The 22,894-nt window shown below is 39.7% G+C and overlaps 2 protein-coding genes across 3 annotated transcripts in view; one reads left to right on the top strand and one right to left on the bottom strand.

Moving 5' to 3' along the window:
• Positions 1 to 1,108: 1,108 nt before the first annotated feature.
• Positions 1,109 to 22,894, bottom strand: part of rbfa (ribosome binding factor A) — a 37,461-nt gene continuing 15,675 nt past the window's right edge. Inside the window, exons 4-9 of one of the 2 annotated variants that reach the window (XM_071520211.1) lie at positions 21,990 to 22,031; positions 19,885 to 19,997; positions 13,799 to 13,883; positions 7,416 to 7,480; positions 2,980 to 3,136; positions 1,109 to 2,307 (exon numbers count right to left, since the gene is read on the bottom strand). In XM_071520211.1, the coding sequence (XP_071376312.1) occupies positions 2,086 to 2,307; positions 2,980 to 3,136; positions 7,416 to 7,480; positions 13,799 to 13,883; positions 19,885 to 19,997; positions 21,990 to 22,031 (684 nt within the window). In that variant the 3' untranslated portion in view covers positions 1,109 to 2,085. Of the gene's footprint in view, positions 2,308 to 2,356; positions 2,685 to 2,979; positions 3,137 to 7,415; positions 7,481 to 13,798; positions 13,884 to 19,884; positions 19,998 to 21,989; positions 22,032 to 22,894 lie in introns of those variants that run through there. The other variant, XM_071520219.1, reaches the window with a different exon arrangement.
• LOC139644650 (E3 SUMO-protein ligase ZBED1-like) lies at positions 17,838 to 18,526 on the top strand. The gene is made up of 2 exons (XM_071520098.1): positions 17,838 to 18,223; positions 18,433 to 18,526. The coding sequence occupies exons 1-2, from the start codon at positions 17,838 to 17,840 to the stop codon at positions 18,524 to 18,526; spliced, it is 480 nt and encodes a 159-aa protein (XP_071376199.1).

Below are 22,894 nucleotides of genomic sequence, written 5' to 3'. Positions count from 1 at the left end.
TTGTAAAGCAATCATCGAAACGTAAACATGTCAGTTATGCCATTGCCAAAGTTGACAAATCCCCTACATGTTAAACTGTGAAATATTACATATTATAGTATTTCTAAAAGTGTGAGAAAAAGACATTCTGAACAAGCTGGTGAGGAAGGCTAGCTCTGTGGTGGGACACAAACTGGACAGTCTGGAGGCAGTGGCAGAGAGGAGGGGAAAGATAAACTCCATCCTGGAGAACCCCTCTCACCCTCTCTACGATGAGCTGAAGCTGATGAGAAGCACCTTCAGCCACAGGCCCTTCATCCCACGCTGTAGGACGGCTTTGTGCCTGCAGACTGTTCAACACCACCAGCAACCCCTGTACCAGTCAGTTGTGACCATCTTCCCCCACCCAACGTGCACAATAACTTCAACCCTGGGCCCTAGCCCCTTAGACCCCCTTTCCCTAACCTGCCTGCCCTAATACCTTCTTGACTATATTGCACACAGATATTACATACCTCTGAAATAGATCCATGGACTTATCCGAATCTGCATTTATTATTTGCATATATTTGCATTATCTGCACTGTCTCTATTGTTGATGTACATGGCCTTTATTTATTTATATTTTGGTACCTATTTTCTTTTATTACCTTGTACTTCACACATACTTGACTTTCTTGGCATTGTCCGCCAATTGCTGCTGTGGCACCTGAACTTCCCCAAGGGGATCAATAAAGTGCTATCGTATCTTATTTTGCCTACTGTAAGGGAAACATTTCATGAACAAATTATGGATAAAATTACATAAAATCAGATTATGGAAAAGGATTGTGGAACTTTCTGATGTGTTTTATCATCAGTATTCTTGTGTAAATATATATGAATGTATTATCTTACCAATAGATGACGTGTGCTTTTGATGTCAGTATTTGGTTTTTATAAAGATGTGACTTGAAAGGAAAGCAGTACTTCATTTTGAAGTACTGAAGAAGAGTCAGGCTGTTTTGCAAAATAAGAGAGTTTTGATGGATGTGTTAACTGTAAGTTTGTAGAAATGTGTCAAATGAACTAAGAAAAACTCTACAATTTTTAATTGATTTAATATTATATTAATAGAGCTACTGAACCTGAATGAGGTGGATTCTTTGTGATAATAGATTAGATTAGATTACACTCACCAAGCACTTTATTAGGAACACCTTTACACCTTATTCATGCAATTATCCAATCAGACAATCATGTGGCAGCAGTGCAATGAATAAGATCATGCAGATACAGGTCAGCAGCTTCAGTTAATGTTCACATCAAACATCAGAATGGGGAAAAAATGTGATCTCAGTGACTTTGACTGTGGCATGGTTATTGGTGCCAGACGGGCTGGTTTGAGTATTTCTGAAACTGCTGATCTCCTGGGATTTTCACACACAACAGTCTCTAGAGTTTACACAGAATGGTGTGAAAAACAAAAAACATCCAGTGAGCGGCGGTTCTGCGGACGGAAACGCTTTGTTGATGAGAGGTCAGAGGAGAATGGCCAGACTGGTTCGAGCTGACAGAAAGGCTTCAGTAACTCAGATAACCTCTTTACAACTGTGGTGAGCAGAAAAGCATCTTAGAATGCACAACACGCCAAACCTTGAGGCAGATGTCACTTTGGTAGCTGGTTGACATTGAGCTGAAAGCTGATACCTACTCAGTATTCGTATGGTGTCCCTAATAACGTGCTCATGAGTGTATCTGTTTCTACAAAAATCTGTTGAACTGACAACATGCTTATAGTTGTTTGCAGCAGCATCATCATATTTGGATATTTAGCAGTGGTAGTGTAGAATATCACTTGAGTATGTTCACATGGATAATTGGTTTTTTTTTATACTTTATTATCACATTGAGGCTCATTTCCCCACAGGTGGTGGAAAGTCATTCATTTTCAGACCTATACCAAATGGCCAAAACCATGGTTTATGTGGAGAAAGTCCACATAACCATTAGACCTTAACCAAAAAGTTAATAAAGCAAACAAAAGCAACAGTATATAAAAAGTACAACATTCAGATTATGTTGTTCAAGAACAACAACCAAGGAACAAAGCCTGACTTCAGTCTGTCATGATATCTTGTCATCCTGTGACATGAGTTCCTGTAGCTGAGCCTCTTCTTGTTTGAATGCTCCACCCTCCTCTGTGTCCTGACCCTGTGGTGTGAAATTATAGTGCTGCGCCAGCAGAAACTCTCTGGGTGTGATATCGTCATCAATGGCTGGAGCCGTCTTCTTCCTCTTTTTAATGATCTGTTGCTTCCTGTATTCTGTCAAGACATCCAGCTGTTCCTGATAACAAAAAGGAGTTGTGAAATCAAATAAGTATATTCTATCTGCAATGTTTTGTCCAAATATGTATTCAGTTTAATTCAATTTTGCATAAAAGTGATGGCTTTAGCCATGGTTACACCAGCAGTTAATTTTCAGGTCTCACAGTAACTGGGTATATTAGGTAATGGGTATGTAATATAATCAGAAGAGAGCAAATTAAGTCATTTAAATTAAGTATTCTCTGTCTCTCCTGTTAAGTACCTAACAGTTCAGAGTAGGGAGTACTCATTTAATGGCTCCTGGTGTGTCACTGACGTACCAGCTGGGTGCCCGACATGCCCACTCTGAATCAGCGGCGAAAGCCAGTGGTACCTCACTATCTACACTGAGATTGGCTTGAAGATAGGAGGAGGGAGGGAACAAGAGAAGCTGAGGTTTATATGATGAGTGGTTGAATGCATGAAATGCTTGAATGAACTGTAAAAATTATACTCGGGTGCACTGTTGTCCAATTATGAAATAATTGCTCAAATAACTGCTTCTCTTCTCACTTTGCATGTGTACAGTGTGTATGTTTTAACCACTGGCGTTTGCATTCATTTGCAGCAGTGCGCTCCCGCCCATGCTTGCCGTGACATATCTGGGAGGGTACCGGGAGCCCCAAGTTGAGTGCACCCTCTGTCTCTCTACCTTTGTAAGTTCAGGGGGCGGGCTATATCCTAGCCCTTCCCCTTTGGACTGTTGCTGCCACTCGGTGATCTGCCGGTTCAAGATCTCATGGTTGATGGGAAACAACACCGGGCGCACCAAACCTGAACCTGCCCCATCACCAGGCAGGGGGCCATGCCTGTAAAGAGACAGACATAGTGAGACAGTATGCACACACATAAACACACAGACAAAATATCATATGAGAGGTGCACAATCCTTTGAGTCTTGATAATGATGATGACGATAAAAATAATATAGTTGCAAGCAGCGATTGTAGGACTGGATTGTAAGACTTCAACCCATATAAAAAATATAAAAATGTCTTTAATGTGAATTGAATGAATGCTATCCAACTGATTATGTACAGAGCTGCTGAATAAAAACAACGTGCCAGGACCAAGCCCCCAGTAAGTTGGCCGACTTCCTACGCTAGTAGGAAGATCTGGTAAGGTAGTTGCATTACCAGGGTCGGTCGTTAGCTAATTGTGCAGTAAGGTCAGTTTTCCCATACAGAACCATTGTAAAATTTATAGCTGAGAAATGGGTTTACATGGGTTTTTGCCACTGTTACAGCTTCTAAAAATCATAGAAAAAAATCAAAAATTGCTTTCATGTTGGTCCGAAAGCTATCTATTGCTCCAGATAATAATAATATATATAGTGCTTTTTTAAAGATCAGTAAATTCCAATAATACCCTGAGATTGACAAGCGTGGCTCTTTCCCCACAATGTCCTACGGGAAACCAGTCTGGCTCCCATATGAAATTCGGTGATCAGCTTGTGGTACCTAACAACTAATACTTCAGTGTTGCGAGTTGTGATGGTTGTTTAGTCATATTTTGTCAGTTGTCAAACCACACAAAGGATACATGCACTAGAGTAACAGATTTCATCATTCATTCATTCATTCATTCACCCCACAACAATGCATAGAATTTCATCAACCTTAAAGCCACTAGCAACAGCAATGTAATAAATCAACAATGAAAAACACAACCAAGTTCAAATGCAAGTACTGTCTCCCATATATTATACTTTCCAGTGTTTTATTTTATGTCTTGTTAGTCCATACAACAGGCCCTGATATAATAATAAATACAAAAAAAAATATATATATATACATAAATAAATAAATATATATAAAAATATAATATTATAATACAATATAATATAATTTAAAAAAACTTGACTTCTCATAGTTTTGCTTCTGGGATTGTGTTGCCTTTTTTTCCCCTCAATGTTTGATTCTCTCATACCAACTAGGCTTGGGCGATATCGAAAATTTTGTATCATAATGCTGTCCCGCCAAATTAGTGCGATATACAATATTATCGTAGGGGTGAGTGGGATTGGGGGTGGTTAGGGTTAGGGGATCATTTTTTTTTTTTTTTTTCTGGGGTGTTTTGGGGGGTTTTTTATTTTGTTTCGTCCAAATGACATCCAATTTCTAGGCTGTTAATTATAATAATAATAATAGTAACTAGGACTGCAAGCAGTCATGGACGGGGCCAGCCAGAAGTAGCGCAAGAGGAAAGAGTCACAGCAAACCAAGCACATTTACTCAGCATCACCCAGGACTTGAACTCACAACATTTGACACCAAGGGCAAGTCATGAACTTGCTGAGCTATCTGTTGGTGGTTTGAAGAGAGGAGGCGTCACGCTAAGACTGAGGCTCCATGCTCTATTTTCCATTGACTACAATGGTTTCCATAAGGGCAGAATTCAAATCATTTTTAAAAATTCAGTTTTTCAGATAGAAGTCTGAAATTTTGTATGTTTCAGCTACCAAGACAGGAAAATATTTTCTATTTTTTACATGAAGATTAGACATGGAGTAAACAGCAATTCACTGTGGCTGTGTACAGTACCATTTACAGTCAGACATTTTGATGAGCTGTGGGCTCAATTTCTGATTAAATGAAAAACCCAGCGATAGTTTTATTTGGGCAGGTCTAATGATGTGCCGCAGTTTTTTTCATGTAATTTGTGCAAAGTATGTGGGAGTAGTTAGATTAATTCGTTTTACAGTTGTTAATAAAAGCAGAGTGGTGGATTTCATAATTTAGTATAGGTAGCAGTGTATGAAAGTTTTGTCTTGTTTGGGCCGTTAACCTCAGAAAATTACAAAGCTGTAGCATGGATTGTTGATTTTTTATGATTTTTAAAGGTTTTTTTTTAAGGTTACAGTTTTTAACTTAAGACTGCTGCTGTAGCGCCACCATCTGGACTATTTGCCCCAGACAGTGAGTGTCGTTTGACATGGAACTGGAGCAACGGGCCAAGGTTGGTGACTTTTGCATGCATGGGAAGGCAGTTTCAGTAAGAAAGAAAGAAAGATAGAAAAATTATAGCCGCAAGCAGCCTCGAAAGGTATTCACAGTGCGCGACCGCCTACTACAGCGACCGCCTAGTACAGTGACCGCTTCTGAAGATCACTCAGGACTGGTATGAGCAGTGTCCACAAGCACTCAGGAGTGAATGCGAGTCACGGTTTATGAGTAAATGCTGTTAATGTGTGATTTCGAGTGTTAGCGGTTAGCTTAGCACAAATTGAAATCGGTACTGTGTTGTCGTTCCTTAGACAATCAACACCAAACATGGTACAGTCCCTAAGGGTGTTGTCACTAATGTGCCCACCAAGTTTCAAGGTCATACGCCACTGTGAAGTGGACTTGTGATAGATTGAATTTTGTCAGAATCTGATTGGCTAATAACTCCGCCATTTTTTACCCAATCATTAAATCAAATGATAACTTTGTTTGGGCATGTCCACGGACCATGCATACCAAATTGGTGTCATTTGGACTTATGGTTCAGGAGAAGAAGATTGTCAAAGGTTTTTCAAAATTTCCAAGAGGGCGGAAAATCTACCCAGATGGACCTTATGGGTCCCAATTGCAAATTTGTTCAGCATGCCAAATGACAGCTATATACCAAGTTTCAAGTGTCTAGGTCAAATGGGGCAGCCGGGATGACCGTTTAAGTTTCGCTGCATGTTATAGCGCCTCCTTGTGGCCGAAATGTCACCAAACCGCTTGGACACCTTGCTATGTATGTGCCAAATCTGAAAATTTTCTGCCAATCAGACGGTGAGCTAGAGCCAATACCACGGGGGAATAATAATAATTCTCCAGCCAGAAACAAAAGGGTTTCGGCCCTACGGGCTTGAACCCCTAATAAAAAAGCAGTACAAAAAGAATAGGGTTTCAGCTCCTTCGGGGCATGAACCCCTAACCAGCACAAAAACAATAGGGTTTCAGCCCTACGGGCTTGAACCCCTAAATATAGTCGCAAGTGGCCATGAAAGGGGTTCAAGCCTTTAGTGACTGGTACTAATGCAAAAAAAGTGTTAGTGGTTCTGAGGACATGGTCCAAATATATCCCGCCAAGTTTCATGATAATCGAACCAAGGGATGTGGATTTACGGCCATTTTTGTGTTAGGCCATGCCCATTTGTGGCATTTGTGGCACCCCCTTCAGGCCAAATTGCACAACATTCGGTACACATGTTTGACATGCCTTTCCAGACAAGGCTGAGAAGTTTGGGACTGATTTTCTGACTGGACTTTGATATACCAGCTATTACATGTTATGACACCATAACTCATATGACTAACCATCTCATTTGTGCCTCAGCCATTCAGCCAACCTTACACCTTGTCCTAGAACACGTGTACCAAATTTCACGCAATTTCAACTGGATTAGGAGATACAGTTTTTTGGCATTTGTGGCGCCCTCTACCGTTAAATCTTAAAACAGCTTTGCAGAGCTGGTCATTATCCATATGTGAACATGTTCACCAAGTTTCATGATGATTGGACAATCGGTCATGACGTTATAACAATTTATCTGACAGGCCACGCCCTCTCACAATTTAAAAAATTTATATTTTCAAAACGAATGTAGACATCAAAAATCCCAAATTATAGAGCTTGGTCCATAGATGCTATTGACCGATTTTGGTGGTGATCGGTCAAACGGTGTAGGAGGAGATGTTAAAAATATGTTTTTCAAAACTTTCAAAATACCTCAAAAACTTTCCAGGCAGACCTTGAGGGTCCAAATTGTAGAGTTAGGACACCTGCATATGTGTACTAAGTTTTGTCAAAATCGGACAAACGGTGTAGGAGTTATGGCCTTTAAAGTAAAACCTTTAATTGTAGCACCCCCATCAGGCTGATGGGGTAAATATTTCTTGCGCAAGTAATGGTCACTGATATCTGTCATTGGGCCAAATTTCATGTCTCTACAATGTACCAGCTCACGGCAATTTGCGCCAAGTCAGAAGAACAATAATAAACTAGCAAACTAACAATAGGGTTTCAGCCTTATGGGCTTGAACCCCTAATAATAAAGAAATGCTGGGGCATGAGTATGCTAGTTTTCAGATAGCACACTAATAATGTTTATACCTGTCATTAGGAGAGGCTTCTGGAGGATCAGGACCAAAATCAGCCTGCTTCAGCAACCTGTCCACCTGAAAGAGTAAAATAGAATGGTATGCTAACATGGCACAACCTGTCCACCTGTGCACACAGAATAGGATAACAGGTTATAACATAAAAGTACAAGCTGTACACTTACTATTGTAAAACCATGTGGAACATAGCAGAGTACAACATCTTTAACACAACAAAATAATGACATGGTAAACCATGGTACGTTTCAACACAAGATATGCTAATAACAATGCATGTTGTGTTACAATGTATTGTCATTAACATATGTTGTGTTCAAAAGTAACACAAGTGTGTGTTGGGCCAAAGAAGACACACAGATGTGTGTACTTCAGTCTCACTTTATGTGTGGTAGGAGGGAAAATTGTTTATTTTGTTACAGTATTCAGTGTTTCCCACAGGTTGACAATTTACATAACATGATGCACATCTCTTATTTTGTGGCGGCCGTGCAGATATATTGTGGCGGTATGCCACAGATGGGATGGGAAACAGGTATTCCTGTTGTACTAGATAGCAGAGTTTGTAAGGAATCATTTCTGATGACATCGATAACAGCACTACTGATTAATCACAACATAATGCAGGGAGGGATCATTAAAAGTGTAAACCAGTTAGGGAGAGAATCAGTTTTATTTGATGGGAGGGGTGGGATTGTTCAAAAATCTATGATTGTTTTATTGGTTGGAATTTTTATTTAGCCCTATTGGTTCAGCTTGAGGTCACCATTAAAGATGCACTGTTTTTCAGACAGTGAGTGATGGTATTTTTTATTTTTTGTGACAGTAAGTGATGGTATTAAAAAAAATTAATTATGTAACAAAGCGCTTACACAACTTTAAACAAGACAACAAGAAGGTTTTGAAGTGTGAGCTCTCTCTATATGTTTTTAATAGTCAACTCATTACTATTCTATCTTTTCTGGCAGACATTTTTTTGGCACCTTTCTTCCTCTACAGTTTTTACGTTACATAGACATATCATACATCAAAATGTGCGTTCTACGTCGGGCGAGTGTACTTGTATATTTCTAAGAGATCTGTCTCGAGGTTTTGGAGATATTAACTATAAATCTAAGATGATACTTGCATCTAGCACGTTAATGTTTGCAGCTTGCCTAATAAGATGCATGAGGTTTCTGATTTAATGATGAATAATAATGTGCATATTTTAGCCATAACTGAAATGCATTTAGATGACACAATTAATGATGGACAGATTCACCTTGAGGAATTGAATATGATGAGAAGAGATAGGAACAGGTATGGAGGAGGAGTGGCTTTATAAATTCAAAATTATATTTGCCTTCAAAGGAGAGACGACCTTTGTGTTGGTCAAGTAGAGGCAATATGGGTACAAATACAGTTGCCATATCAATTACCAATGCTTATTGGATGCGTTTACAGACCTCCCAAATCAAACATGTCCTATCTGGAAGATCTGTGTAGCAGTATAGATAAAGCAGAACAGAAGAAAACATGGAGGTACTCCTATTGGGTGATTTCAATATTAATTGGAGTGATACAAAGAATACAAATAAAATAAAATTGTCAAGGTTTGCTGAGACCTGTAACTTAAACCAAATGGTTACAAGTGCAACAAGATTTTCCACTAGAAACCATGAGAAATTTGAGACATGTATTGATTTGATTTTTAGCAGTTTACCAGTGCAGTGTTCTGAGTCCAGAGTTCCCAAGAAACCACCGCGTATTGTTGTTAAGAGAAGTTTTAAAAATTTTAACCAATGTGAATTTCAGAAGGATTTAGCTGCAGTTCCTTGGGAATTGGTGTATCTTGAGGATAATTTGGATCATGCCACTGAATGTTTTAATCAACTCTTAACAGAGGTGATGGAGCATCATGCTCCAGTGAGGAAAAGGACTGTTAAAGCACGTCCAGCCCCCTGGATAGATGATGAGTTAAGCAAGGCTTTTATGGAAAGAAACAGGGCAAAAGTTGTTGCATCAAATTCAAAATTGGATTTAGATAGACAGAACTAAACATCGAACAAAAAGTTCGGAACTTTGTGTTTGGTAGATTATTTCTCTGTTGTAACAATGCTTCTTGGCAATACATTTTATACCGTTGGAAAGCCTGTTTATTTCCCTTTTAAATGGTGCCCGATTTGTAAGGAACATGCATTTGTGGGATGAGCAGCACAGCTGAGTATGTGGGTTGCGCTCATGAAAAATTTGCCAAATCTTCTCTGCCAATGCCAAACAGCTTATTCTGCTGTTGCTGTTGCTGACTCTTGTTTTGAGCTTCCGGTACCCCCAGGTGCTGACAATCAGGTACCTGATTGGCACCTGCACTGGAACCTGAACATGTGGAGGAACGTTATGTTCAGCGATGAGTCCAGATTCTGCCTACGGAAGTTGGATCGTAGGGTCAAAGTGTGGAGAAGACGGGGAGAACGCTATGCTGATTGCTGCACCGATAGAGTAACACCTTTTGGTGGAGGCAGTGTGATGGTGTGGGGCGGCATCTCCATCACTGGAAAAACGAGGCTTGTCATCATTGGAGGCGATCTCAATGCAGAGAGATATCGAGATGAGATTCCGCAACCAGTGGCAATCCCATATCTCCACAGTCTGGGACCGAACTCCATCCTCCAAGATGACAACGCTCGCCCCCACAGAGCGGGGTTTATCAGAGACTACCTCCAGAATTTGGGAGTAGAGAGAATGGAATGGCCTGCCAACAGTCCTGACCTCAACCCAATTGAACACTTATGGGATCAGCTTGGGCGTGCTGTTCGTGCTAGAGTGACCAACACAACCACGTTGGCTGACTTGTGACAAATCCTGGTTGAGGAGTGGAATGCCATCCCACAGCAGTGTGTAACCAGGCTGGTGACCAGCATGAGGAGGAGGTGCCAGGCTGTTGTGGCTGTGTATGGTTCTTCCACACGCTACTGAGGCTCCTGACTGTTTGTTAAATGAATAAATTGTAAAATTGCCAATATGTCTTGTTTCTTCCTTGTTACTGATAGACTTCAATCATCCAATCCACCAAACAATACCGAACAAGAGTCAATAGCAACAGCAGAATAAGCTGTTTGGCATTGGCAGAGAAGATTTGGCAAATTTTACATGAGCGCAACCCACATACTCAGCTGTGCTGCTCATCCCACAAATGCATGTTCCTTACAAATGAGGCACCATTTAAAAGGGAAATAAACAGGCTTTCCAACAGTATAAAATGTATTGCCAAGAAGCATTGTTACAACAGAGAAATAATCTACCAAACACAAAGTTCCGAACTTTTTGTGCGATGTTTATAAAAAGCTCCATAATTATGCACTTAAATTAAATTGCAATAAGAAGGCTTCATTTTACAAGAATGCATTCAGAGATTGCAAAAATGATTCAAAGAATACATGTAATATTATACAAGGACTGCGTGGAACATCTGTCTCAGCTCCTCCATCTAATGTTGATGTTGATGGGCACATACTAACAAAACCAAATGATGTGGCAAACCATTTTGCAGATTACTTTGTTACTAAAGTGAATATGTTGAGAGAAAAGGTTAAACACTCAAGTTCTATGAAAACCATTGTGCAGTCTATTGATGATAATATCATGAAGGGTAGAACCTGCTCTATGGCTCATTCACCAGAGTGTAAGGAGGTGGTGGTTCAATTGTTGGAGGCACTTACTGATGGAAAATCAGTTGGCTATGACTTTGTAGACAACAAATTACTTCGATTGGCCGCTCAGCAAATAGCAACTCCATTAACTTTCCTGTTTAATTGGTCGCTTGAACAGGGACATGTCCCAAAGAGTTGGAAACATGCCAAACTTTGTCCCATTCCTAAAGATAATAAGCAACCTTTAACGGTGGACAATAGCCGCCCTATATGCATTCTCCCTGCAACTGGTAAACTGTTGGAAACTATAGTGAGTAAACAAATCTGGCATTACATGGAGAACAATGATTTACTCACTATTCATCAACATGCATATAGAAGTGGACATTCTACTGCTACGGCTCTTGTGGATATGACTGACCAGTGGCTGGGACAGATGGACAAGGGTAATATAGTTGGGGCTTTATTCATTGATTTTAGTGCTGCATTTGATCTGGTTGATCATAATATACTGGTAGAGAAACCTTTGCATTATGGTTTCCAAGAAACTGCACTAAACTAGGTGAAATCTCACCTAACAGATAGAATGCAGTCTACGTTCATTAATGGGTCTTTTTCCTTTTCACATTTTATGAAGTGTGGTGTACCGCAAGGCAGCTGCCTCGGTCCACTTCTCTATTTAATTTATACAAATGACTTTCCACACATACTAAGTCCAGCACTACAGTATTTGCTGATGACACTACTGTGTATACAGCTGGACTTTCAGCAGCACAAATAGAGGAGGCCCTCCAAATGGACCTACTAAATATTAATCACTGGGTCTGTAGCAACAAACTTGTCCTGAATGCCAGGAAGACCAAAATGATGGTGCTTGGATCTAGGAAAAAGGGACTTGAACAGATCCAGTTAAAAGTTTTTTCTGAGGGGGAACGCATTGAACAGGTTTCAGATATTAACCTTTTAGGTATTCACTTAGATAATTGTTTATCATGGACTCCCCATATCAGTCACTTATCAAAAAAGATCACTAGCACAGAGTGTATGATTCGACGGATAGCTGGTTATTTGCCTATGGAATTATTGAAGCAGCCAACCCAAGCCTTAATTGGCAGTCAGGTCAACTATTGCTCAGCCATTTGGGGCAATGCAGCTATCGGTGAGATAGGAAGGCTCCAAAAGGCACAGAATAAGGCAGCTAGAATTGTCTTGAGATGTGCGTATGACACCCCGGACTGAATTACATAGTACTCTAGGGTGGTTGGCTGTAAATGACACCATTGACAAAAGCCTTTTGGGTTTATGTTATAACGTACATCATACGAAGAAACCAAGAGCTATTTATGACCGACTCCATTTGGTGAGAGATAGACATTCTGTCAATACGAGAACAACTACAGGCACAAATTATGTTATGCCAAAGACAAAATTAGAGCTTGGTAAAAGAGCATTCTCTTATCAGGCTTGTCAAAGGTGGAATAAACTACCTGACACCACTAGGGTAATGGCTATGAATAATTAAAAAAAATATCTTAAGTTAATGTATGTGAGACAATAGAAATATGTAGTTAATGATGATATAGTTCATTGTATATAAAGTGGGTTCCCTGCTGTATACAGGACATCAATTGTTGTACTTTGTTGTTTTAATGTTTAAATGGGGTTTTTTTTGTGTTGCACAATGTATTTGTAATTGTGGGTTTTAAGTGTTTTACTTGTACAAATATTGTTTGTTTCTGTTTGTATCTATTAAAGTGATGGTTTTATGTTGAGGACTCTTGGAAGAATAGCCCAGTTGGGCTAAAAGAGATCCTAATAAAAAAATCAAATCAAATCAATCCTAGCCTCCCGAATCAAGTGGTTCAGTTCCTTTTTCAATTGCATTCTATCACAGTTCTTGAATGCCTATTTTTGCAGTCCTTTACCTCTTTGGTTATGTATGGTTTGTTGTTAGGATATACTGTTATTTGTTTTTGAGGAATTGCATTGTCCACACAAAACTTTATTTACTCAGTAACAGTCTCTGTAGCCATGTCCATATCCATCTCATGAAAGATGTTCCACTCACTTTCTAAGGAAGTTGCGAAGCTTTAATGTGGACATGACACTGATGAAAATGTTCTATTCTTCTTTTATTGAGTCTGTCCTTTCCTTTTCTATGATTTGCTGGTTTGGCAGCCTTAGTCTTAAAAAATTGTCAAGCTGTGCCGTAAGATTACTGGTGCTACCCTTATTGACCTTCAGCACCTGTATGGAGTGAGGGCCATCTTAGAGGCACAGACTGTTGTTTTGGACCCTCAACATCCTTTACATGTTGAGTTCCAGATGCTTCCATCAGGGCGGAGGTTTAGTCTCCCCAAAGGCAGCACTAATAGATACAGATTGTCCTTTGTTACATCTGCTATTGGTTTTTTAAACAGACTATAATTCCGGATGTCATCGCGTCTTTCTTTTTTCCATGATTCATGGTGACAGTGTAGGAGATACGGATCTTGTGCTGTGTTGTGTTTGATGTACTGTATGTATTGTATTGTATTGTGTTGGACTACTGTCTGCAAAGCAAATTGCCCCTTGGGGACATTAAAGTTTTTGAATCTGAATCTGAATCTTGAATCTGTGGTCGGAGTTTGACAAAGCGTTGTTAATTTTGCCATAGCATTTATCAAGGGTTTTAGTCTCCCTTGTCTCATGTGCTGTGTAGCGGAACCAGGTCTCCACCACACCGAGTGGATCTTAATTAGATTACCTCAACTTTGGCTGCATGCTGCTTGTCTCTGAGGAAAACCAGTGGAGGAACCCCACCCATAATCTGCTGGGAGATGATGAGATACCTGGTACACAAAGACACACAGACATACAAGCAGCTGTAATAAAGTATGGTGGAGTATAGTGTTGATTGAACACATGCAAAACTCAAAGCCAGTGTTATTTATTTATTTTTTTGTGTTCTTTTTTTGTGCTGGGCCATAGGCATGTCACCATACAATGCCCCCAGTTTAACATTTTGCCTTGCCTCAATGTTAAAGGAATAGTTCACCCAAAAATGAAAATTCTGTCATTATCTACTCATTCTGAGGCCAACTGAAAAACAGGTTAAGTTTCTTTGTCCACATAACACATAGGGAGGTTGCCAGCACAACTCCATAGCAGCCTTCTTCCAAAACAACTGACGTCATCCGTGACCAGGGGCCGGTTGCACAAAACACCTTAAGTTAAGATTTTCCTTAAAGTCCAAGTTAAGGTTTCCTTAAAATAAAATCACTACCTCCGACTCTATCTTAACCGCAACATGGCCGAGTTTATGGTGATAAAGGAAGAAGTTGTCGTATTCTTTTTGGACCTCTTGGACAGACCTCTTCACCAGACTTCTTGAATTAATTTTTGTTGCAATTTCCTCCCACATTCGTTGTTTTCTGTTTGCTGTTATTTGTGGATCGAATTTACTTTTTAGTATGTGCTTTCTTTTATTGTATTCCTCCAGAAGTATAATCTTTTCCTCCTCTGACCAATTTGGTGTTCTTGTCTTCTTTTCTTCTGCCATTTCTTTTTACTATCTATAGGCCAACTTTGTGAGACGATAACAGGTGAGGCGATAACAGGTATCACAAGCACAAGTGCAAGCAAACAAACGGTCTCCATGGAAACTGTAGAATTTTACCGCTGTAAAATCTCTTTCAATTCAGTAAATGCCTTAAAGTTTTTCCTTAACTAAGGAAAACATTTTAAGGGATTCTGTGCAACCTTAATTAAGTCCCTTATTTAAGTCCCTCAGCTAAGAACAAATTAAGCCTTAAGTGTCATACTGAAGGAGAAAACTTAAGGTGTTTTGTGCAACCGGCCCCTGGTCTTTAGAGTTCCAAAAAGGGCAAAAAATTACCATAAAATTACTCCACACAGCTCGTGCAGTATAATCCAAGTCAAAGCCAAATGATCTGGGTCCCGTTTCACGTACGTGGTTTAAACAATCCAGGATAATTGGACGCGTGCCATATCGAATTATCTTATCAGTTGAGCTCAGGCTTTGTCTGTCTCACGAACGTGGATTAGGATTTGATTAGTCAATCCCGCATTACTTCGTCTCGGATAACTGCGCGCTCCCGCTCTGCTACAAAGGGGAGATGAATCGCACACCAAAAACAGGATCACACTCCTTATATGGACACGAGGCGAGGTGAGGATACCTTTGCAGGATGACGTAACATATTGAAATTGACCGAAGCAACACCTTTTTTTTTATTCTCATAATATAACTTGTATATTGCCTTGATAACCAAATTACATTTTTGTCACCGGAAGAAAAAACAATATTATTCAGAAAATCCAACACTGGCAGAGCGGCTAAACTGACGGAGGAAGCCTGGCAGAGAATATACAGTGCATCCAGAAAGTATTCACACCCCTTCACTTTTTCCACATTTTGTTACGTTACAGACTTATTTTAAAATAGATTGAGTTTATTTTTCTTCTCAAAAATCGACCCACAATAGCCCATAACGACAAAGTGAAAACAGGTTTTTAGACATTTTCGCAAATTTATTAAAAATAAAAAAACTAAAATATCACATGTACATAAGTATTCACACCCTTCGCTATGACACTCAAAATTGAGCTCAGGTGCATCCTGTTTCCACTGATCATCCTTGAGATGTTTCTACAACTTGATTGGAGTCTACCTGTGGTAAATTCAATTGACTGGACATGATTTGGAAAGGCACACACCTGTCTATATAAGGTCCCACAGTTGACAGTGCATGTCAGAGAAGAAACCAAGCCATGAAGTCAAAGGAATTGTCCATAGACCTCCGAGACAGGATTGTGTCGAGGCACAGATCTGGAAGGTCCCGAAGAGCACAGTGATCTCCATCATTTGTAAATGGAAGAAGTTTGGAACCACCAGGACTCTTCCTAGAGCTTGCCCCCGGCCAAACTGAGCAATAGGGGGAGAAGGGCCTTGGTCAGGGAGGTGACCAAGAACCCGATTGTCACTCTGACAGAGCTCCAGGATTCCTCTCTGAAGATGGGAGAACCTTCCAGAAGGTCAACCATCTCTGCAGCACTCCACCAATCAGGCCTTTATGGTAGAGTGGCCAGACGGAAGCCACTCCTCAGTAAAAGGCACATGACAGCCCGCTTGGAGTTTGCCAAAAAGCACCTAAAGGACTCTCAGACCATGAGAAACAAGATTCTCTGGTCTGATGAAACCAAGATTGAACTCTTTGGCCTGAATGCCAAGCGTCATGTCTGGAGGAAACCAGGCACCGCTCATCACCTGGCCAATACCATCCCTACGGTGAAGCATGGTGGTGGCAGCATCATGCTGTGGGGATGTTTTTCAGCGGCAGGAACTGGGCGACTAGTCCAGATAGAGGGAAAGATGAATGCAGCAAAGTACAGAGAGATCCTTGATGAAAACCTGGTCCAGAGCGCTCTGGACCTCAGACTGGGGCGAAGGTTCACCTTCCAACAGGACAACGACCCTAAGCACACAGCCAAGATAACAAAGGAGTGGCTTCGGGACAAGTCTGTGAATATTCTTGAGTGGCCCAGCCAGAGCCCGGACTTGAACCCGATCGAACATCTCTGGAGAGACCTGAAAATAGCTGTGCACCGACGCTCCCCATCCAACCTGACGGAGCTTGAGAGGATCTGCAGAGAAGAATGGGAGAAACTGCCCAAAAACAGGTGTGCCAAGCTTGTAGCGTCATACCCAAGAAGACTTGAGGCTGTAATCGCTGCCAAAGGTGCTTCAACAAAGTACTAAGTTATGGGTGTGAATACTTATGTAATCCGATTTTTGAGAAGAAAAATAAACTCAATCCATTTTAGAATAAGTCTGTAACGTAACAAAATGTGGAAAAAGTGAAGGGGTGTGAATACTTTCTGGATGCACTGTAAATATATAAGAAGACTTTTATTCACTAAAGAGTGTGGCTAATTAAATTCTGGACAATTTTAAAGTGGTTGTAGGCATGAACTAACTAACAAACTTTACCTGTGTTTTAACTGGCATGAAGGTGAGTAGATAATGACAGAATTTTCATTTTTGGGTGAACTATTCCTTTAAATTAAATTAAATTACATGCAAGAAGCATGGGTGTAGGATCTCCCCAAGTGCTATACTAATTAGGTTAATCTGTCCCTCCCTTCCCCTTATAATTCTATATATATATTAGAGTTGTCATAATAAAGCGTTAATTTTGATTAATTAATCATAGAAAAAATAACACGTCAAAATAATTAACGCAGATTAATCGCGCTCTATGATGCCCCTTGAGCCCATATGTCACTGAACATACAACCGTCCACAGCAGCTTTGTAAACATGATGGAAGCAGATGACAAAACGTTGCTTGGCCCAATGAATGGAAATTTTACATTTAAAAAACGCCCAGATGGAACTGTTGATAGGAGCACCGTTCTGTGCAATTTCTGCAGTAAGGAATTTTCGTACCATCGGAGTACTTCAAGCCTGAAATATCACCTCAACGCAAAGCACTTAGCAGCAAGCTCGGAGGTCAGACCTAGCACAGCCCCTGATGCTAACGTGAGCAACCAGTCTCGTCAAGCCACACTGGAACAGGCGTTCAGACTCAAACTGAGTAAGTCTACCTGTGACAAATTAACCAACTCAATCGCTAAATGGGTTGCAATGGACTGCAGGCCAATTTCGGTGGTAGAGGACAGGGGGTTAACAGAGGCTTTACAGATTGCATCCTCTGACACAACTTATAAGCCGCCATCGAGAAATACAATTGTGTCCAAAATCAGCTTTACGACACGCGAAACATGGTAGCTGCAGTCAGAAAGCTTCCATTCGACCACATGCCTTGTATTGCTCACATGTTACAGAGAACCATCACTGTTTGCCTTGGTGACAGCGGGTTTGGTGACGCATTGGCAAAGTGTCGCAAGATAGTGGGGCATTTTAAACACAGCCCCGCCAATACGGAGGAACTACACCAGCAGCAAACAGAACTTGGGCAACAGAGAGAGCAACTGATACAGGATGTTTCAACAAGATGGAACTCGTCACTTGCCATGATCTCTCGTCTCCTGAAGAAGCAGGAGGCTGTAAAGGCTACTCTGGGCCGACAGAAACACAAGCTAGTCATGTTGACCACATCTGAGTGGGACAAGCTGCAGAGGCTGGAGACCCTCCTTGAACCATGCAGGTAAAAGCACCCACACACCGACATCGGGAACAGTTGTTTTATTACAATGGGATTTACTTGTTACTGTCCTTTTTTTTTTTTGCAAAGCTTTATGAATTGACTGTGAATTGGTACAATATAAATTAAATTGCTTTTCCTAAATTAAATGTACTGATGTACTGATATCACTCTAATATAATATTGTATGCATCTCTTATCATCCACTGCAGATATGTGACTGAGCTCCTTGGGGGTGAGACTTATGTCTCATGCTCTGTGGTGTTGCCTGCTCTCTGCCACCTGTACCGCACCATGGAGGTCTGAGGCTCTGAGAATGTAAACAAGCTAGTTTGTCTCAGCAACTGGCTGAAGGAGAAGTAAGAGGTATCGTGAGGCCGATGGGTCTGTTACTGTTAAGTTACACTACATGTTGATAAATCAAACTGTTATGGCCTATGTTGCCACAGAGATTTTTGCTTGGTTGGGTTTATTTTGTCATACAAGATATTGGAGAAATAAGAGGAATTGAGGTCAATGGAACTGTTATTTTTAGATGGTCTGTATGTTCAATGGAATGAAAATGTTATGCCCTGGATTTGAAATTGCACTATATGTTAAACTGTTGGTCTGTGTTGCCTAAGTTTATTTTGGCATATAAGATATTGGAGAAATAGTATTGAGGTAAAAGAGACTGTTAGCCTATTGTTAGGTTATAATTGTGGCCTGAGATGCTCTGTATGTTCAGTGAAATGAAAATGTAATGCCTTGTGTCTTAAACTGCACCATATATTACTGTTGGTCTATGTTGCCTAAGTAATTTTAGTTTAGTTTTTTTTGGCATCTAAAATATGACACGTTGACAGTCATCACAAATTTCAAGGATAAAATGAGAAACTTATGGACTTATTTCCATTATTGTTCTTGCTGAAACATTTCTGATTTTTCATTTCCTCAATTAAAATGCATTAGGTCATATTTTTGATTGTTATGGCCATTATTGCATATGAACAGTGAAAAAAATGTTCTGAAACTGGAAATAAAAGAGATGTTGACCTTTAAATTTTATAATGTTCATTGATTGAATGGAAATATTTTCAAATGCTTCTCACAGCAAATATTGCTATATGCGATTAATTTAGATTAATTAATCACAAAGCATGTAATTAATCACAAAGCATGTAATTAATAATTTTTTTTTTTAATCGTTTGACAGCCCCCATACATATATATATATATATATATATATATTTATATACCTTATAGAGAAATGTATTATATCACCTTCACATATACCTTCACATTATTTACATTTCCTTTCTCTCCCCTTCCCTCTTCCTTTATGTATTTTAAGACTTTTTTGTTGTTTGTTATACGTTGGTGTGTCTGTAATGTATATTTTACATTTGTAATAAATATATGCATGAACAAATAAATATGCCTTGATTAAGGAAAAACATGAGTTCAAACAACTAGTGCAAAGAGCCCTACTAATCATGCTCTAAAATCTAGGAGAAATTACATGTCAGGAGCACAGTGGGAGAAAGGGTTAAAATAAGGATAAAATAGTTTTGTTGGCAGATATTTGTTAGAATTTAAATTGAATTAAAAATCAATGGAGTTTGACTTCAAGAATCATAAAAAACAAGACGTAAAAATTTCGAAGTACATATTATGATTCAAACCTGATTTGAGGGCTGTTTCTGTCCAGGGTTTTCTGAATCAGGTGGTCCCTCTTCGATTCTCCACTGCTCTTCCAGTAGACACGACAACTGGAAAAATCTGGAGCCAGTGATACCTACAGAGAACACACACATACACACACCAAGAGCTGTTTATCTTTGCCATCTATGTGTCTTCTGCCTCGTCAGTCTGACTGTCTGTTTCAATGTGTTATTTAGGGTGGAAAACTAACTTTTGATCAAATTGTGTCTGATGATGATACCACCTCTCTTGTCTGTCTGTTGTCCTCTTAAAGGAATAGTTCACCCAAATCTGCAAATTCAAGCTAGTCTTACCTATCGTTTTGAAATAACAGCTAGAGTGGCGATTTCAGCTAAATAATTGTGTAAATGTCGGTCTTTTCAAGTCACTTTGGGATCTGTTGGCTTCAAGGGACTTGGAGTATGCTGTGAGAGCTGCATGGAGCCATTTTTGGGTTATTTTCTGTTATTTTTTTAAGTCTGAAGACAGGTCTCCAGCAACTTCATTTGTTTTGGAGAACGCTGCAATGTACTTCTTCCAGGGATCTCCGGGACTGTTGTATGGACTAACTAACTTAACCCGATTTTCTACTGGCATGGGGGTGAGTAGATAATAACTGAATTTTCATTTTTGGGTGAACTATTCCTTTAACTCCAACAATATGTCACCTTGTGGTGGGTGAATTGTGGACACTAGTGGTATCATGGGTATACTTGTTCTTCTGGTAATGGAAAAATGCAGAGATGACCATGTGGGTGGTTTTCTGTGAGTCTCTTTAAGAAGTAGCTGGCTCTGCCACAATAGCAGGTGCATGCAAAGGTTTTTATTTACAGTGTTCTTTCTTCTCAACAAGCAATTTGGCTACACATCATTACATATTGAGGGACCACTTTTCCCAACCAGTGATGCCGGCTGGCCTACTCACTCACACACAATCTCACCTGGCTGGAGGAGCTCACTTTCTACCCATCGCTCCACCCACCTGAACATACTAAATGAAAGCCTCAATTAACAATGTAGACAACAATTCCAATTGGACATGAAACATGGTGACAGTTTAATTATGTAACTATATGACAAAGTTTATATAATGGGGTGGGTGATCTAGCCAAAACATATCAAATTTTTTTCAGGTAGTATCATAATCCATAATATGGATCAGTACAAGAAAAGCTTGGAAAAGCCTTCAGGTCATGAAGGCTTTTTTCCAGGTCATGATGTTCATATTGTAGTTGACGTGTCTGAAGGTAAAGAAATTCAGCCCTGACATTAATGAGAATTTTATATTTGGCTTTTAAGTTTGTAAGTGATATGATTCTGTTAGGGTCAAGTTGTGTTTTCTAGCCAGATTCCATATTGGCCATTTCTTTCTCAAGCTGTAAATTCTGAGTATGAGGATTACACTCTGTATCTTTTAGTTTAAGAAATTCTGTGATGCCACTGGAAAGGTACTGACAATCTTGATTTTGAAGTAAAACATTTTTTTAAGTTGTTACGTTTTCAGGCTTTATTTCGAAATGTTGCAATTTAAACAGAGAGGAGGAAATAAGGGGATAGCGTAAATTTAAATTATTTTAAAGGTTTTGCACAGATTACCTGCCTGCAATACTTTTGTTGTTAATCAAAAAACTATTTGCCAGTATATAGTTTGTTAAACTATAAATCTGGGTAAATTTTATCTGCAATCAGTATTCTACTGATTTGACTGATTGCAGATTGACTGGCCGACAGTACCACTATACATGTTCACATTATGTGTATTGGAAGCAGGACCAAAGGAAAGGACATGCCTACTTGTCACCCATGAAGGGGCATATTAAATTTGATTTCACCCCACAGTATGTTGAGCAGTACAGCATGGAGGCAGTAAACAGCAAATACTGCACACCATACTATAGACCATTGGGGATTTAAAAAAAAGTAGCATTAATAGCTTTATCAAACTTTTATAGGTTTGGTGCCACCTCTGTGTGTGTGTGTGTGTGTGTGTGTGTGTGTGTGTGTGTGTGTGTGTGTGTGTGTGTGTGTGTGTGTGTATGAGAGTGAGTGAGTGAGGACAGAGAGAGAGAGAGAGAGATGCAGTTACCTTCGTTATCTCAGGGCTGTAGCTTTGAAGGTCATGGCTGACCTAAAAAACAGAAAACAATAACTTTTTACACCAGGTAAAAGACAATTCTAGCAAAGTCATGTCAGTAATTTGTCAGGAAAACTATGCTCGCTATGTCCTGATTGAAAATAAATCATATATTTGGGAGCAATAGACTGTGTGAGGTCTACTCTCTACATTAATTATTCAGGAATTAAAGCAAAAAACCATCTCATGTGTTTTTGTCACGTCAAGTTAAGCTCAATTTTATGTAAAATAGCCATGAGTTTTACAGTGCACATTTTGTACATGTATTCAATTGCAGGTTGTCCAGGTCATGTCCTCTTTTAATTTTACGAAATAACATAGATAATCTATTATACTTTCATAGCAGGGCTTAACTTTACAAGCCACATGATGCAGCCAACACCAAATGGAAGTTAGTTGCCAACAGGAATAAATTTGCTTGTTGGTCCCGCCCACACCCAAACAAAACTGGCTACGTTTACATTTGCACCAATAACGCGATTATAATGTGATTAAGGCAATAATGCGAGTAAGGCAGAGCCCATGTAAACACCATAGTCTGATTATGATAATGTGATTATGCTCATAGTCGAAGTAAGCATAATCGCAGTAAGATATGTGGAATACGCTGATCTTAATCACATTAATAGGACCCTAGTTGCATTTCTTGAACTCTCACCAAGTTGCACGTGTCCAGCTCACCATGTGAAGGTAAAAGTTAATTGTAGTCTGTACTGGGCTAGATTAGGGGGTTATTCTTAACAATATCTGTCACCCACAACAGCTTGTAGGATATAATTTGGTTGATGAAATCGCTATATCCATCTGAAGGCGGCAGCACATGCGCGCCTCTAATTTGAACGATGTGGTGCACATTT

The sequence above is a fragment of the Centroberyx affinis genome, unplaced genomic scaffold (genome assembly GCF_046629955.1).
Source record: "Centroberyx affinis isolate AG114_WGS23_722 - 3 ecotype Tasmania unplaced genomic scaffold, CSIRO-AGI_Caff_v1 ptg000063l_1, whole genome shotgun sequence".
NCBI classification, from domain to species: Eukaryota; Metazoa; Chordata; class Actinopteri; order Beryciformes; family Berycidae; genus Centroberyx; species Centroberyx affinis.
Note: the sequence above shows the minus strand (reverse complement) of the source record. Positions and strands in the feature narration are given on the sequence as shown.